Genomic DNA, 14275 nt, shown 5'->3' on the forward strand with positions numbered 1-14275 from the left:
CATAAGAATTGTGCTTTCTTAATATATTCTATAAATGTGTTAACCAAACCTGAACAGCATAACTTTTCCTTCCCTCTTCCCCAGAGGAGTTAGACTAGTATTTTCTGTAGACAGTTTTGGCCAGTTACTCCACAGTGTGGTTCCTTTCTTTCCAAAGCTCCCATCAGTGCTGGTGTTGATTTGCTTTGAACACAGATGGATCTTTGGTCCTATTACTTTTTTCCATGGAGGGGGCTTCTTGTTGAAGTAATTGAGCAGCACACCCCTTTTGTGTATGTGTATGTGTATGTGTTTTAAAAAACAATACTTTCCTTTTACACTAATTTTTCAGCCTCCCAGTGTTCACATACCATCGCAGATTATCATCATAAATTATTATGAAACATTATTACCTTTTGTAGGTAGGAAGTTGGATGCATTTCAATTGCTTCATTCAGCCACTAATTGATTCACGTTTCTCTGATATTCAAGTTTCAACGTATTGCTTCCATAAACAGGAGAAATACTTTCCACTTGGGGATACGACCTACACTGTCTTATATGATGCTCACTCTTAAAGCATGAACTGATTTCCACATTTTATCATTGTTCTTTTTGTACAGAATATTACTCTTCTGACATGACTTTTTTCTTTAGCTTACCCAGTGGGTACTAATGATGATTTGGTGGATTTTAGTTCTATATTATATTTAATTTTATCTCTTTTTATTATGTTGCACTTTAATTTCTCTCGGAAAAGACTTACGATGGCCGATTTAGAAAAATGTTCCTTTCTTATATAATTTGTTTAATAAATCCACCTACATTCTGCAAGTTTCTAATCAGTAATTTTATTTGTTTTCTCAGAATCTGAAATCCTGTCCTCTCTTCAGCAGAAACCAGAGGTCCATAGGCAATGGCTGTGGGACAAAGAAAAGGTAGGGTGGCAAGGAGCAAGAGCCACCAGATGTGATGCCCTTTCCACTTAGGGTCTTGTCTGCTTCTGTTTATACTTAACTTCTAACCAAAGCCCTTGGCTAAATACTGTTGACTCTTTCTTGTCAAGGGCGGGAGGCCAGATCAGTTGATGTCCTCATGTCCTCCTCAGCACTAACTTGACATTTAATCCTGAAGCCCTCTCAGGAATAGCTGGGGGAAACCCCAGAAAGCCTTTAGCTCATACTCTTTCTCATGTCCTTTCCAAGCTAGTAAAACACCCCAAATTCCAACTCACTCTTCTATGTGGCTAGCCACCGCCAGTCCCAGGGCAGTCTTATTTCTTCAGCGTTGAAAGTAGGCTCTCCTCTGAGCTCGGGAGCTCCGGGGTCCCTGGGAGGGTAGAGTATTGGCATTCTTATAGTTCCCATTCACCACCCAGAGCTCTTCCATTCACCATCCTTCCTTGAGCTTATATCTCCTAGTCTCTGGGTGATCTCCTCTCTAAGGCCACTCTGGCCACTCCATACATTTCTGAATTTGGAGAACCATTCCCTCAGACCTCATTGTCTCAAAATGTTCTGACTGCTAGCATCTTAGCTAAAAGCAAAATGTGCATCTGCTTCCAAAATATTTTTTAAAATCATTATAAAAAGTGTCTTTTACATACTTATGGGGGTAAAAATGGCTAATCTAGCCTGGCTTAATCAGAAGCCACTCCCCAGGGGCCTGCATACCTTCCTCTGAAAGGTAACATGTTTGCTTGAGTTTGAACTTGAGGAGTGAATTGAGTATTCTGTGGAAACGTCTTGCAGGAATTAAAAGCACAGGCTTCCATCCAGTAGGCCTGGATTAAAATATGGACTCTGCCCCCATCCTAACTGGGTGACCTGGGGCGAGTTATTTCATGTCTCTAAACTTGAGTTTCTTCATCTGCCATGTGGGTTTGGTCACACCTGTGCTAGGGCGCTTAGATTAAATGAGAGAATGCATGTTGAACAGCTGTGATAGGTCAGGCACTGCACTCATAAGTCAAGGCACAGACTTGTCTAAGTTGGAAGTTGTTCCTGACATCATGCTGCTTAAAGCCTGGGAGAGGGTTTCAGACCAGTTTTGGTATAGATGGTCCTGTGGAAAGCATTATCTAAGCAGAATTGAAGGCTGAGCCGGGTTTAGGGTTGGGAGGGTGTTCCCTGCAGAAGAGAAGGGAAATCCAGGAGTGAGGCTGGAGAGGCAAACATCAGTGAGACCACCAATAGCCACATAAACCATTCTTAGAAGACACGCTAGGAGGCTGTTTCATTAATTCAAATAAAAAAACATTGGTGCTCAAAACAAGGGACAAAGCAATGAGCGGTCAATGGGTTGGAGTAGAATTGATGGGATTTTGTGATTCATTGGATGCAGTGGATTCAGTCAGTATGGATTCAAAAACTATTTCCTTATAGCACCTCGTCTGATTTACTTCCTTAACTGTTGGGTCAAATGTCCTGCAAACTTCACTGGACTTATCCTTCCTCATCCACCTAAGGGCAAGTAGCTTTGGGTAGCCCCAGGCCATTCTTTTTTTAGGAAAGCCAGAAGTTTAAAGAGCGCTGTCAGCACTAGAGGATTTGGGAGGTGATTACCTGGTGAGTGGTTTCTCTCAGTGCTCCGACTCTTCTTTTTCTGAAAGCCTGCTTTGTAATCAGTGTGGTGGCCTAAAGGAAGGTTTGGAGAGAGACCATCACCCAACATAGCTATTGCCCTGTGGTCATTTGAGCTTAGCCAATGGGAGAGGAGGCAGGCCATGGTGGGAAAGACCCCAAGCCATTATCCGAAAATACCCTCCCCATTCAGAGTACCTTTTCTAATTATGCTTTGGATTCTTTCATACTAAAACCTGTTTAAAACCCCCGATCCCTTACCAACATACGGCAGTAAGAAGTGTGAGGGGCAGTGGGGAAGAGCCTAGAATTGAAGACGGTGCACACACCCAGAACTGCTATGGTGTGTGAGGAAGCCAGAGCCCCCACACAGTGTTGGAGAACATGTAGAGAACTCTGGGTTATTCTGAAGTTACTTTTTGACCATCAGACATACCATTCTGAAACTGTCCCACATGGGTCACTACTTTAATACATTTTATATCAATGACAGCAACAAAAATAGCTGACATGGAATATATATTGTGTGCAAGGTCCCATACCAGACAGGGAACTTTATCCTTTATTCCACATGGTGAGGCAATTAGGGAAGTGGGCCAATTGTTCCCGTTGTGCAGATAAGGAAGCTGGAGTCCAGAAGGCTGATGTAACTTGCTCAGTGGCCCACAGTCAATGAGCAGTAGAGGGAAAAAATGGGAAAAGTAGGACATCTGGGGGTTGATAGAAGCTGACAGGCTAACAATGTATTGTTTGTGGGAAGTTTTGTGTTTGGCAATGAGAAAGTAATGCTAATTAGGGATGTTGTGTAAAGACTCTTTAATATATTTTTTAACGCAACTACATAGTGGTCTTCATGTTCCCAGAGGTCTTCACAAGAGGTTAATATATCCATTCATTCATTCATCGTGATGGCTGAACGCCCCTTCAGTAGATATAGTCCCTTTTGGGGGATCCTGGCACTCATATTATGGTACTTCAGGGAACAGCCAGGTGTGCTTCTGGTTGGCGTTCCCCTCCCTGAGCCCATGCTTTGCTCCCCCTAGAGTGAGCGGCTGGTGAGAAGGATGCTAGGCAGGCCTGCAAACTGCTCAGCTCCACCACCCCAGAGCCCCAAAGAAGTTTTTCTGGGGAGCCAGCCCTGCCTGTTTGGCTCTGGAGGACAAGTCTGAGCTGGATGAACAAGCAGGAAGTGCCAGTTCCTGCTCTGCGCATAGTGATCCAGGGCTCTTTGTAGAAGAACCCGTCCAGCCCAAGAGGAGAAACCGCCCCCTGCCCCGGGCAAACTGGCCTGACAGCACCACCCCTCTGAATGAAACCCGTTGGAGAGCTCCTGCTCTCTGCCTGGAGTTTTGAAGTCATGGGAACCGTCTCGGGAGAACCTTCTGGTGTCACTTTCCTGGCAATGATTTCGCTGCTCACGGCATGTACCACCATCCTCTCGCTGAGGAACCTGATGAGTTGAGCAGCCTCTGGCCACTCCGACTCTTTCTTTAGACCTCAGGTTCTTTATCTGTAACAGGAAGTACTTACATTGGGTGAGCCTAGAGTTTTGATTCTGAATTCATTATCAGTAGACTGAAAAAGACAGTCAGTGCTACCAACACAATCAAAATAATCACCTCTCCCAGTTAAAAGAATGAACTCACTAGATGAGATACAGAGGGAAAACTGAGGTGAACATGGATATCCTGTGTTCTGTCAGATGTCCCAGCAGGGGAAGCCCAGGGCTTTCCACACTCCAGGAAGTCCCTAGTCCTCGTAACCTAATCATAGCGGGCCCTCAGCTGATCCAGGGTCCCCTCAGCAGCTCCCATGCCCCCCACCCAGCCCCAGATAACAGAGAGAAGGAGCAGCAGCCTTCCTGTGACATGGTTCCCACTACTTTGAGTGGCATCAGTGAAAGGAAAGACACAGAAGTGGCTCTGAAAGAGACCCTTATGACCCGTACCACTGCCTTTCTTCTCTCTCTCTCTCTTTTTTCCCACCAGGTGAGGTTTATGTGAAACCTCAGGGGGTGGGTCTGGGACAGGCAGGCCAGGGCAGGGAGAGTGGCACTTTAGTGTATATAGACCCCAAGAGGCCGAGTCAGAGGCCTCTGAGCTGTCCTTGACGTCGCTGCTCTCTGTGGTCTCGCCAACCTTTCTGAGGCCCTGGCTGTCACTGCCACTGCCCTTGGCAGCCAGGCCCTTCTCCACCCAACAGGGCTCTCCGGAGCTTGGAAGTGAGTTGCCCTTGCTCTCCACCTTGTTCTCGATGGAGCCCAGCTGTGCGCTTGCCCTTCTCCTTCAGCTCCAGGTGCTGCCTCAGCTCACCAGCCGTCTGGGTGAGATCCTGCTTCCTTGCTTCTGCATCTTCTGCTTCTGCACAGCATTTGAGCTCGACTTCGCTGATCTGAAAGTTGAGCTTTGGAACTGAGATGCAGGGTGGCCCGGTTTCTTTTTCTGACATGCAGGAAGATGGATTTGGCATTGAAGTTCTTGATAATGGTTCAGAGGCCTGGTTCATCAGCTTCTGAGCCAGGCCAAGGTGTAGGTAGGAATGCTTCATGCCCAGTGAGGTGATCTGTTCATGGGGCATGTCATCTGGGTCCCCTTCCTTTTGGGCCAGGACATAGCCCACAATGTTCTCCTTCTCATCCTCAGTATCTAAGAGAGCTAGGATCGAGAGAGGCTGAGGTCGAAGCAGTATGACATATGGGAGTTTCTGGGACAGGCACAGGAGGTCACAGGGCTGCGTGTTCCCCAGGTCATCTTGGCTACAGGGAGGAGCCCCCTTCTTCTCTTTACTAGAGAGGGGAAGCTGAGGCCTAAACTGAGGGTGTGACTTGCTCAAGTTCATACCTGTCATAGGTTTGGAACTGAATCCATAGGCTACAGTCTCACTGCCAGCTCAGGGGCTGCAAGGAGAGGAGGGACTTTTCACCTGTGAGTCACCTCCACTTCTATCCCCTCTGGGGAATTCACTCTCCATTTGGTCAGGGCGGACAGCCTATGTTTTCCACGAGTGATTTAGTGCTCATGGATTTCATCTCAGGAGCTCTGGCTACCCCAACCTTTGCCTTCCGGTTCTCTTGAATGACCATGGTGTGCTAGTTCAGAAACCTCAAACAGTGCACGATCAGCTTTACCATTCATGATAAGAGAGAAATAGAACCTGTGTGCCCGTTAAAAAGTCATCATTCGGATTTAAATCAGCCTTGGTTAAAATAATCAAGGGATCTCAGGAACTATGGAAAGGTCAAAGGTTTGCAGGTTTAGGGTTTCGTGGGAACATGCGCGTGTTTGGACCAGATCCAAGTGCCTGGTTGACCTGTTTGACAGGTAACAATTAGAGAGTAGGAGCTTGCCTGGCTGGAATGTGGCTGCAGAGGCCGGCGCGGAGGATCTGGTTTACCTGCTGGGCAGGTGGGGCCTGCTGAGTCCGACAGGCATGTGCACGCACAGCATTCCAGAGAATCGGTTTTCTTTTAAAGACACAGCAATGGCTGCAGGGCACAAAGGGTTGGGTTGAGCCCTGGCTGGAAGCCATTAGCTATTTGCGAGGTAAAGAAGAAAAATAAATAGTTCCCTCTAGACAGCTCAAGGAAGAAACTGAAAAGGTATTCAGAAAAAAATTTTTTTTCTTTTAATGTCTAAAATGAACATGTGCTTCATGTCTCGAGACTTGAGAAACCCCAGACTGGTACAAAATGCCAAAGATAATAGAATTGAAAAGTCACTTCCCCCTCCCCCAATTTCTTTTTCTGTTTATAAAGGTCATAATATTGAGAGCAAAAGATTGAAGGATGGTGTCTGGCTTGAGATAGTCTAGAAATGTTTTTTGCTGTTTTTCTTAGCATAGCTGCAAAAGACACCCAGAAAAACAAATTTCTGGGTTTTTTCTCCTTGGTAAATCTGTATATTTGTAAAGTTAAAAATGCTCTTTCAGTAAAACATAGTTAAAGCAAGTAATTTGCTGTTTAATAGAAGGATATTAGGATAATATTACATATAATGTGCAGTATAATAGAAAATCTACACAGACACAGCCCTACATACATAACATGACTCCTTTTTCATTCAAAGGGGTTCTTGGTAGTGTCACTTCAGTGTCACACTCATCACTGATGAGCACGGGGGAGATCAAGCCAGGGTGATTGGGACCTGAAAATTGCAATGCTGTAAGGAACGTTGCTAAAACAAACTCAAAACTCTTTGAAAATTCTCAAGTAATTAATTTTTAAAAATTTACCAGGTTAGTTTTCTAAAAAGTAAAATCTCCCCCTCTTACACAATGTCTCTCTTGACAGCAGAAATTATGTAAGTCACTTCCAAAAAAATGACAGGTGCTTTCTGTTCTTGTGTGTGCTACCTAAGCTCTGAGGTCCCAAGAGACAGTCCAAGGACATAAGTCACTGAGGCCCTGGTAGTGAGATGGGAGAAGCAGGAAGAATAGGCAGCTGACGATTACACTGAAAGCAACTTGCCAGTTCAAAGAGTTAATTATAGCGAAACAGAGGATCTTCAAATTCAATTGGCAGAAGCAAACAAGCAAACAAAAACTTAGCTGTCTCACTGTTGACTATTGCTGGTGGTAAAACAGCTGCTAATGTATTGACAGACTATTTACTAGAACTGATCAAAAGTCAGTAATAATGAAAAGTGAGAACAAGAACAACTTACAGGTACTGACCTCTTACTATGTGCTATGTGCTGTGGCAAATGGTCTACATTTGCTCATTTAATCTCCACGACAATCCTGAGACAACTATTATCACAATCTCCATTTTACAGACAAGGTGATTGAGGCACAGAGAAGTTCCAGAACGGGCCTTAAATCAGACCATTGGTAATTAGAAGAGCTAGGCCCCGAACCAGGCAGTTCATTCATTCATTCGCAATGTGGAACTGCTGTTCTGAGACAGGCACAGTGCTGGGATTCACAAGACCATGATGAACCCTTGGAGTTGGTCCTTCATAGACAAATGAGATTTCACGGAGTCTAATTAGTGTTTCTGACTCCTGCAACAGCTCTCTCCACTGTGCTCTAGAGCAGCGATTTTCAACTAGTGTGCCATAAGAATTTTTAAAACATGCAATACCTGACTATTTAGTTAGGGCCACTGACCTCTTGTCCCTTAGATTGTCAAATAAAAAAACTGACAACAGCTAACACAACAATAGCTGTCTGGTATGAATGAATCAAAAGTATACCTATTTTTCTTTGTCAGATTGGTAAAAATTATAGTATATTTTTTGTAATGCCATAGAATTTTAGTAGTCCATTTATGCATGCTATGAGATGGAAAAGGTTGAATATCGCTACTCTAGATGGTTTCTTGATGGCACATACACTTTAAAAGTCTGCCATTGTTTCTGCCACCATGGATCACCCAAGGTTTACCTCTGCCATTTCCTAGCCATGCTCAGACAGCCTCAGTAGCAGTGTCTTAGTGAGGCAAAGGATAATGGCCATTTTCTAGGATATGCACTGCATGTCTCCTCTAGGCCTGCTTTATTTTGTGTGCCAGATAAGTGTGGGAGCAGTAAATTCAAGTTTGTATGTCCTGAGAGCAGAGCTTACTATGGGTTATTAATAACAAATATTTGCATGTTGGTTTTTACCTCTTCATAATTTGAAATTAATCTTTACTGATTCTGACATGATGACTGCTTCTTGAGAATCCTAAAAAACACAGAGCAAAATTAGCTTGCACCTTAAAGCAGTTTCCTTACCCTGTAACATCGCACATATCCCCACAGGTCATCTTTATTTCCCACATGATAATGTATCCTTCTGTTAGCATATATCTGTCTTGAACTTTGTGCTCTTTGACCAGTCTGTCCCTCGTGTGCCTTTGAGCAAATTCTGAAGGACAGACATAGCTTCTCTGGCAATGACCCACATTAATAGCCATGAAAGGCTGAATGGCCACTTACTTGGGTTGGAGTAATAATAGTAAGCATACAGAGAACCTGTTAGGTACTGTGCCAGACATGCTACATGCTACATGCACTGTTCATTTAATAATTACAGAGGCCCCCTGGCCAGCGTGGCTGAGTTGGTTGAAGCATCGTCCCATAACCAAAAGATCACTGGTTCAATTCCCAGTCAAGTTTCGGGCCTGATCCCCCATTGGGGTGTGTGCAGGAAGCAGCCAGTTGTTGTTTCTCTCTCACATCGATGTTTCTTTCTGTCTCTGTCTCCCTCTCCCTCTCTCTCGAGTGAAAAAGTAAATAAACCTTTAAAAAATAATAATGTTTACAGTGGTTTCAGATGTGTATTATGACTGTAAGTAACAGGGGAGAAAAGCCTACTCACAGAGAATAAATAACTTACCTGAGGTGACACAGCTAACAAATGGCAGTGCTAAGATGCAGAACAAGAACCATCACTCACTAGAGCCTGCATCAGACAGACGTGGAAATGAATGACCATTTGGTCTTGAATGTTTTGTGATTCTGAGATACTCTGCTCTACTCCGCTTTGAACAAAGCACACCAGAAGTGTTACCTTGGGTTCCTCTGGTCGCCATGCTATAAGTGGGAAAATAAACCATCTGAAGCAGGTTTTAAGGAGAACAGCCAAAGTAAGGAAGCTATGCAAATTATGGTGTGTGAGGAAGCATTTAAGGAACCAGAAATATTTATATTTCTATTCTAGAAAGAGTAGGCTGATGTTGTGTGGTTCCAAGCTGGAAAACAAAGACCAGTAAGTGGAAATTGGAGGGAAACAGATTTTGATTGTATATAAAGACAAGTTTGTTATCCCTCAGACTGGAGAGTGATGGAAAGAATTTGTGAATGCCAGTTCCATCACTGTGATAAGCATCTGTTGTTTTTGCTTTCTAGAGTCCATTCCCTTTCATTCTGAAAGCAATGGCCTGATTTCCTTAGAGGGGAATAACATTTCCCCATTGAGAGCAGTCCTAGTGGGACAGTCAATCAAGTTATGCTAATCACCCCTGGCCAAGAGTAGAGTATGTGACACTCTCAGAGTCTTTTTCTCATGATAATCTGTCTTGAGCTGAGTAACATGAAGGTGGACGAATGGCTGGAGTTGATTTGTCCCTGAGCAGTGCCCTCACCTACCTGAGTACTGACTTCTATTCCTGGATCTTGAACTTCCCACAGCAGAAGCTGTGCACTGGTCAGAAAACATTAGAGCCCTGGCTGGTGTGGCTTAGTTGGTTGGAGCATCATCCCATAACCAAAAGGTCACCTGTTTGATTCCTGGTGAGGGTTGTTTGTTTGATCCCCAGTCGGGGTGCATGCAGGAGGCAATCAATCAATGTTTCTCTCTCACATTAATGTTTCTCTCTCTCCTTTTCCTCCCTTTCTCTCTCAAATGAGAATAAAATACGCCTTAAAAAAAAAAAAGAATGAGAGAAATTAAAAAAAGAAAAAGAAAAGAAAACATTAGGGATATCTAGCAAGGGGTTTCTTAACCATGAGGATGCCAAAATACTAGAATTGTTCTTATATATTAAACATGTCCTTCAAGCCACATTTTTCACCACTGTATTCCAGTCTTTAAAGAGAATCATCAAGAACTCTATCTCCAACCTAAGTTCCTTACAATGTGGTTTGACCTTGAAGAACAGAAATATTACTATCCTTTGTCCTGTTCTTCAACATTCTCTCAATTCCGTGAGCTATCTATGTCTTCCCAATATATTCTATTTTTGCTTAAGTTAATATGAATGTTTTTCTAAGGTGAGCAAAAAGTCTAACTGACACAACCATTAACTTGATGCATGACTATGATCGTGGGAAAAAATTTGACCTCTCTGAGCCCTACTTCCTTCATGTGAAAATAATCCCAGGTTTTAGAATATAATATGAGATTGTGTCTACAAAGAGAAAGGCACGTAGCAGGTGCTCAATAAATACTGGTTCTCTTCTCCTTCCCCTCTAAAGCACAAGTTTTCTGTTTTCCAAAAAACTAAGAAAGATAATATATACAAAGTAGTTAGCATAGAGCTTAGCACCATAGTAAGTACTTAGTCAGTGGTAACTGATTTTATTACAATTTTTCTGTTACTGAAAGTATTTAAGTCAGGCCTGGAAAATCATTGGCCAGGGATTTTTAGAAGTAACTCAACAATGGGATGAGTGGTTGGATGTAACGGCCTTATTTCTTTCCCGCACTGAGAGTCCGTGATTCTGTGTTAGAGAGACTTAGCATTGTCTATAAGAATGTGTTAGCTCCTTTAAAGCAAAATGGCAGAGGCCAGAGTCTTGGGATGAGGACTGACCATGACTGGGTACATCCACTGGACTGATGCCCAAGCCAACACTGAGCAATGGGTCACTAACCAACCTGCCCTTGGAAAGAGCTCTGATAGTCACCCAGGATGGTGTTCGTAAGATCCATCTAGCTCAGAGCTTCCACCGTGGTTTTGCCTGAATCAGGAACAGAGACTCATGAAAGTTGTTCCAGAAAGAATGGAGTTCATTGGAAGGACACATATGCAAGGTGGCCCTGGAAGAGCCAAGGAACCCAGCCTCCAAAAAGGCAGGAATCATGGCAGCTCTGTGATATGCTCTTTTCACATTTCCAACTCTCCTCCTTACAGCAAAGTCTGTCTCTCTGTGTTGCCTCCTTTATCTTCTTTGCCAGCTGGATATTTCTGCTGATTTGTCTACACCTGGCCCACAGTAGCCGTTCTGTCCCCGAATCTGCATCATCTCCCAGGTCCAGCCACCGGAACTGATTTCCCTCTGGGCATCTTTTCCTAAAACTCTGGAAAAGGATTTGACTGGCTTAGCTGTTGAACCAGGCTATGTCAGATGTTGTGTATGAATGAATCATTTTTCAAAACACTTTTTTTTTTTTTAATTTTTAGAGAGAGAGGAAGGGGGGGAGAAAGAGAGAGAGAGAAACATTGATGTGAAAGAGAAACATTAATCAGTTGCCTCTCACATGTGCCCTGACTGGGGACTGAACCTGCAACCCAGACATGTGGCCTCACCAGGAATCAAATTGGTGACCTTTCACTTTGTGGGATGCCACTCAACCAACTGAGCCACACTGGTCATGCTTGGATGAACCATTCTTGAGATCCATGTGCTCACCAGGTGCAATCAGATAGGCTCACCTGGTCTTCTGCCCACTCAACAGATGTGAACTGGTCAGAAAACACTAAAGACATCTGGTTAAAAGCATCTTAACTGTGATTATACAAAATATAAGATCCATTTTATATATTATACGTCCCTTTTAAGATATATTTTCCCACCATTTTCTTCTAGTCTTTAAAGAGAATCTCCAAGGATTGTATCTCAAACCCAAATGTCTAAGGCTGTGGTTTGCCCTTAAAGCTCTCCTATGAGAACATGGAAATTGTCCCTCTGTAGTGGATGTTGACTTGAAGCAACTGAGTCTTCAAATGGGTTATTTAGGATTTGCAAACTAGGACCAAAGGATCTCAACTGACAGGCTCTGGTTTTCAGCTGAATGAGAGGTAGAAGGAGGACCCCAGGCAATGAGAATGGAAAGATGATGGCAATAAGAAGTGAAGGGACTCAAATGGGAGAGCTGGGTAGGAAAGAGAGGTCAGGTGGGAGCTGCAGAGTAGAAGGAAAGCCAGCCAAGACCAGAAACCAGACAAGAACTGCTGCTTCCACATTGGGGTCAGAATTTATAGTGAAACTGGAAAAAGAGTACGGAGAATCAGGAAGAATGAGAACTCTGGGCTAGGTGAGGGCTCAGTCCCAGGGATTGTGTTGAGTGCCAGCTATGAACAAGGCACGTAAGATCTCTCCCAGGCTTAGCGTTGTATTTACCTTGAGAAACTCTAATTGTCAACATATATTCAGTTTAAACACTTGTAAGTTCTTAACTACAGTGGTCTCATGGCCTCTGACTAAAGGGCGGTTCAGGGAGTAAGAAGGAAGATGTATTTCTATCACCACGTAAGTGTCTTAAACCATATTTAACACAAGGAACAGAAGAATATTCTAGAAGGGCCCTTGGACATAATGTGCCCTGGGAAAATTTGAAAGCCAGCCCAGGGATTGCCCTGTAATTTGTTGTAGGCTTGAGTACCATTCGCATACCTGTGAGATCCAGCCCCAAGGCTGGGCTTGTTTCTTTCCAATTTGCTTTGAGATGCTCCTTTGACAAAGCATCGCCAAGAAAACATTACCAGTCTCAAAGCTGCAGGAGTGGGAGGTTTAATGGATTAATCATGGGTCTCTGGGGACTGGGCTAAGCAGAGGATTCTGGGCCCCGAGTTTTGGGCCCACACACTGCAAATCTGAGGATTAATGTTTGATCCTCCTCTAAGGGCAAGAAGAGGGTGAGGATGGGGTTAAGCCTCTGCTGGCTGATTATAAATGTTTCAGATACAAATCTTTAAGGCGGGAACTTTCCAAACAACAAAACAACCAAGGGAAAACTCCACAGAAAGCCTTACCTCAACGCATTACTCAACTCTGCGAGTGTGGAGGACTTAATGAGACATTTTAAATAAAGAAAGGAGTTACTTAAAAGCTAGGGATATCTGGGACTAGCTTAAATCGGGCAATGAGAAACCCAAGTTACCCTTTCAGGATATCGTTCATCCTATAAAAACAAAGTGTATTTGTTCGCAGTAAACATGTCAGAACAGCAGCTGTATAGGACAAGTGTAGACTGGTTGCTGGCCAATCTGCCAATTTTCAGATAAACCAGGATCTGATAAGTGACAGATTACCAATAGAACATTGGTGGCGGGATCTTTTCTGGTTTGTCATTTTAGTGTCAAACATGCAAGTGTATCAATAAAAGTTCAAAACAACTTCTGTTCTCATGATGTATTTACAGTATTTATCTAAAGGGGGAAATAAAGCTCTGCTTAATGGCAACCCTCAAACCGTTGCAATTCAAAGACCTGTCACACATAGATGAAATCCCAGGACTTGTCCTGGTACTTACTTATAAGACAGGGCTAGGCCAGATCCCTGAGCTATAAATAAAAATAATTTTGTCCTATTCATGAGCAGATTTCATCTTTACCCTATGACCTCAATGCATCTATTAAAAGGAAAGAATTATGCTAGCTCAGCATGTCACACATTTTGACAACTTGTATACTACCTCATGATTTTTGCCATATTATTATAAGGTCTATAATATTGTTTATTAATTTTTTTTCATTAAATCAAATCACCTTTTTTTTTTAACCTAAATAGAGTATTTCTGAATAAAACTTGTCTTTCCCACATCAGTTTTACCTGTGAATTTGTAGCTTTTATGGGCTAATTGTTTTTTCTAATATCAGTTTAAATAAATATGTAGTATTAAAAGAAAAAAAAAGTCGGGTAAAAAATATAGCTAAAAACATTTTGTGTAACCTGACTGGTGTGGTTCAGTTGTTAGCTATTGTCCCACAAAGCAAAAGGTCACTGGTTTGATTCCTGGTCAGGGCACATGCCTAGGTTGCAGGTTCAGTTCCTGATCAGGGTGAGTACAAGAGGGAATCAATTGATGTTTCGCTCTCACATCAAAGTTTCTGTCCCTCTCTTTCTTCCTCTCTTCCCCTCTCAAAAAAATAAAATAAAATTGTATGACCTTGAGTGGCGTGCAGACCACAGTTTAGAAAATACTGCCTAGCTAAGGAGAATGCTAGGCGCAAGTAAACCATTATGCAGTCTGCCCAGCTCATCCATGGAAGAGGGTGACCGTCTCTAACACTCATTAATTGGCTGATCTATCCTGGGTTAATCACTTCTCTCCCTGAAACTTCACTT

At 43.2% G+C, this 14275-nt stretch overlaps 1 protein-coding gene and 1 pseudogene across 11 annotated transcripts in view; one reads left to right on the forward strand and one right to left on the reverse strand.

The window, feature by feature from the left end:
* Positions 1-14275, forward strand: part of LOC150004149 (uncharacterized) — an 80842-nt gene that overhangs the window by 31417 nt on the left and 35150 nt on the right. For 9 of the 11 annotated variants that reach the window (XR_016512368.1, XR_016512369.1, XR_016512370.1 and 6 more), the window contains exon 4: positions 847-917. Coding sequence is in view for 7 of the 11 variants with exons in the window: in XM_090283500.1 (XP_090139626.1) it covers positions 847-917 (71 nt within the window). In the remaining 4 variants the exon portion in view is untranslated. Of the gene's footprint in view, positions 1-846; positions 918-7333; positions 7389-8576; positions 8773-14275 lie in introns of those variants that run through there. The other 2 variants (XM_090283502.1, XM_090283501.1) reach the window with 2 other exon arrangements.
* Positions 4325-5399, reverse strand: LOC150004150 (N-alpha-acetyltransferase 10 pseudogene; annotated as a pseudogene).

This window comes from Furipterus horrens, unplaced genomic scaffold (assembly GCF_987537825.1).
Source record: "Furipterus horrens unplaced genomic scaffold, mFurHor1.1.pri manual_scaffold_7, whole genome shotgun sequence".
NCBI classification, from domain to species: Eukaryota; Metazoa; Chordata; class Mammalia; order Chiroptera; family Furipteridae; genus Furipterus; species Furipterus horrens.